This window comes from Nothobranchius furzeri, chromosome 12 (assembly GCF_043380555.1).
Source record: "Nothobranchius furzeri strain GRZ-AD chromosome 12, NfurGRZ-RIMD1, whole genome shotgun sequence".
Taxonomy (NCBI): domain Eukaryota; kingdom Metazoa; phylum Chordata; class Actinopteri; order Cyprinodontiformes; family Nothobranchiidae; genus Nothobranchius; species Nothobranchius furzeri.
Genome location: NC_091752.1, coordinates 6,222,926 through 6,226,374, shown reverse-complemented (window position 1 = coordinate 6,226,374; position 3,449 = coordinate 6,222,926). Strand labels below are relative to the sequence as shown.

The 3,449-nt window shown below is 41.3% G+C and overlaps 1 protein-coding gene across 1 annotated transcript in view; it reads left to right on the top strand.

The window, feature by feature from the left end:
• Positions 1-498, top strand: part of pdlim1 (PDZ and LIM domain 1 (elfin)) — a 25,457-nt gene extending 24,959 nt beyond the window's left edge. The window contains exon 7 of the mRNA XM_054749897.2: positions 17-498. Within this exon, the coding sequence (XP_054605872.1) occupies positions 17-203 (187 nt within the window). The 3' untranslated portion in view covers positions 204-498. The remainder of the gene's footprint in view (positions 1-16) is intronic.
• Positions 499-3,449: the final 2,951 nt, after the last annotated feature.

Below are 3,449 nucleotides of genomic sequence, written 5' to 3'. Positions count from 1 at the left end.
TTTTTTATTCTTTCAGAGGGATGCTGGTGAAGCTGAGGGACAAGTTCCGTCACCCAGAGTGCTACACCTGCTCCACCTGCAACGTCAACCTGAAACAGAAGGGACATTTCTTTGTGAACGACCAGATCTACTGTGAGAAGCACGCACGTGAGCGAGTGACTCCCCCCGAGGGCTACGACGTTGTCACCGTCTTCCCCAAATAGAGTAGCTCCGCCCATCGTCAAGCTGCACTTGGCTACAACAAAACAATAACATATCTGAACGAAAGCATCCTCCATCTCATAATGTCATAATGTCCTGGCACAAGAATAAAGAACTATGACAATTTGCACAAAAACACTTTTGCAGGCACTAGCTTTTCTCCTTTTTACACACTCGTATGTTCTTCAGAGTCCTGGGAAAAGGTGCTTTTTTTCATCCATTTTGTTTTACAGACATTTCTACACTAAAAATAAGTGAGACATAAAATTGCCAAATAAATATTTTGCTTTTAACAAATGACTTGTGGTTTTTTTGTGTGAAATGATTGTACTGCATGTTAACAAAATCTAAATTTTTGTTCCCAATTTTAAAATTCCCTAACCCCCAAATTCCACTACCTCCGCTCCGCCCCCGCCTTCCACTGCCGCTCGCTTCCAAACTCGATTTTTCTTGGTACCCGCTCTACAACGGCTCTGCTCCGGTGCAGAGACCTGAGGCGCGCAAACAGGCATGCGCGGGATTTTCGAGATCTTGTGATACAGTCCGAGCAATAAATGCGGAAGTTAGATCCAAACACCCGTTGTGTGGGAGAAGCATCGAAATGAACCGTTTAATCTGCCCATCATTTGTGTTGAGAGATCAGCAGTGTTTGGATCAACAAAGTGTGACTACTTTGATAGTGGAAACTGTATTTATGGCTTACTTTTGTGCATTTAAACTTCAGCCGCCATTGATAGTTGTTAAAAGTTGTTAAACCTGTGCATATGAAACAAAAAACGCCTTTTGTTTATCGATTTATTGTGAAATAATTGAAGTTGTGCTTGCTCCCTTTCCTGTTGGGCAGTTGTGATTCACTGCGGAGGTGCTCCGGCGTCCGGCAAAAATAGGATCGATCCTATTTTTGCCGGACGCCGGAACAGAGGGCGGCGCACTGCGCTGCACTGCCGCAGCACGGCCGCAGTAGTGGAACAGCTCTGATTGACTACAACGGGACCGATTTTGCTGCGGAGTTCGTGCCGGAGCGGAGCGGAGGTAGTGAAATTTGGCGGTAAAGGTTTGTTATGTATAAATAAGGTTGTGATCTGCGGTTTCTGTAAGATTTATTGATAATTAAGATGGGATAACGAAGTTTTCCACCTCTAAGTACTGATTGGGATCATGAAGAAACTCGACTACCAGAGCTCCTGTTGTTCTTCTTTTGTCAAACTAAAAACACCGGGTTTGTTTTGACTGTGAATTTATTTCAGAATGTTTGATCTTTAGACAAATAATGTTTCGATATAGATCAAATGAACTTTGAGAGTTTTTATAACAGCGGACATGAAAGGGCAACATGGTGACAAACTTACTGGAAAATCCCAGTTTTTTTTTTTTTGTTTTTTTTTTTTGTTCATTTACGAAACCCTCATCTTTTGCATTAGCCACTGATAGTAAATGACTAGAAAACGCTTGGATCACAAGAGCCCGTGACAGCACAACCTAATATGTAGTTAGCATTCATGGACTCGCCCATCTTGACTCATGACGGGGAAGGCTGTTGTTGGTTTAGTGTACAGGAAACCGCAGAGAACGTGTTAGCTGGTAGAAGCTAACCATTAGCATTAGCAACTCCACCTCATGGCAGTACTCCTTCAGGCTTGTATTATTTGTGAAGATAAAACAGCTGTAGCGTTGGCAAATTGAGTGCTTTAAGAGCTCAAGATATATATTACCTCAACTTATGACCAATAAGTAATCTATTTAAATATAAAATATCAACCCTGCTTGGTCTTTATTGTATTTATCAGAAGAATCTAGGATTATGAAGTAATTGTACACACTTCGGTTTGATTCAGAAAAGAGTCAGGTTTATAAAAGGAAGAATTTATTTTATAAACAAAACATGACTAGTTAACCAAGCATTTACTGTGTGGATGGAACTAAATGTGATGTATGACTATGTGTCAATGCAGTGTTATCTAGAAGAGCTGAGTCTGGATGTAAAAGAATTTGGTTTGCGCTAAGCTATGAAGTTGTCATCAGAAGCACATCAGACGCAACCTTCACTGTGTTCTACCTCACCCTTTTGGAGATCCATGTCGCGGATCCGGAGGTGAGAGAGGTCGGATGACCTCGGGGTACCCAGGTCCAGTAGATTGACCACAAGTACCGACTTCCCCAGTCCCGAGATGTCACCAGGCACTCAGGTTGGACTAGCTTCCGTCTCAGGAATAACTCTTAGGGAGTTGAACAACATCAGCTTTGTTCTGCAGAGTCTGTTGTTCATCAGGTGCACAAAGGTTTTGACGACGTGTCAAAATCTTTGATGGTTAAAGAGGTTTTGCTTCAGATGGCCGGTCTGAAACTCTCTAAAACTGCCGAATCACCCAGGGTGACCCAGTTTTAAGGTTTTGATGTTATGATTTGCACAGCCAATCAGAGGCTGACAGTCTTGAGAGATGTTGCCAAGACAACTCAGAAACACGCCTTCTTTGACCGGATTTTCTGACTGGGTAAAAGACTATGTGCCCGAGTTTAACGTAACCTTACTTGTTATGGTGTGAGTGCAAATATTATGACCTTTGCCACATAAACCCGCGGATCTATGGCAAGCCAAATGAGCATTTATTCAGATATCAGGATATCAGCCAGAATTGTCATGAACATGTAAGCCATTTCTGTCCACTAGTTAACTAGTGTGCACATTTTGACCCTCACTACTTAACTAGTGAGACAAATACCTTCAAGTAGCTGACTGGTATGCATTTCTGCTTTTACTAGTTAACTAGTGAGCAGTTTTTGTGTCAACTAGTTAACTACTGAAGCCTAAATTTGTTCACTAGTTAACTAGTGCGCATTTCTGCTGTCACTAGTTAACTAGTGGGCACATTTTCGCCCTCGATATTTAACTAGTTGACACAAACATGGCTAACTAGTTAACTAGTGGACAGAAATGGCTTACATGTTAGTGACAATTCTGGCTGATATCCTGATATCAGAATAAATGCTCATTTGGCTTGCCATACAGAACCACATTGCGGTCATTGTAGACATAACATTCATTTCAAACTTCAATCATTGAGCACAGATTAATGAAGCATTTCATTATAATATAATTGTTATAAGCAGCAACAAAACAAACATTTATTTAATGATTATCTATATTATAAGTCACGGAAGAAGTTCACATTGATTTAGGAAATCATTCTTGAATTTAGCCACTGATCCGAGCTGGAGCGTTCCTTATGTGGAGGCCTTGGGGAAGAAAG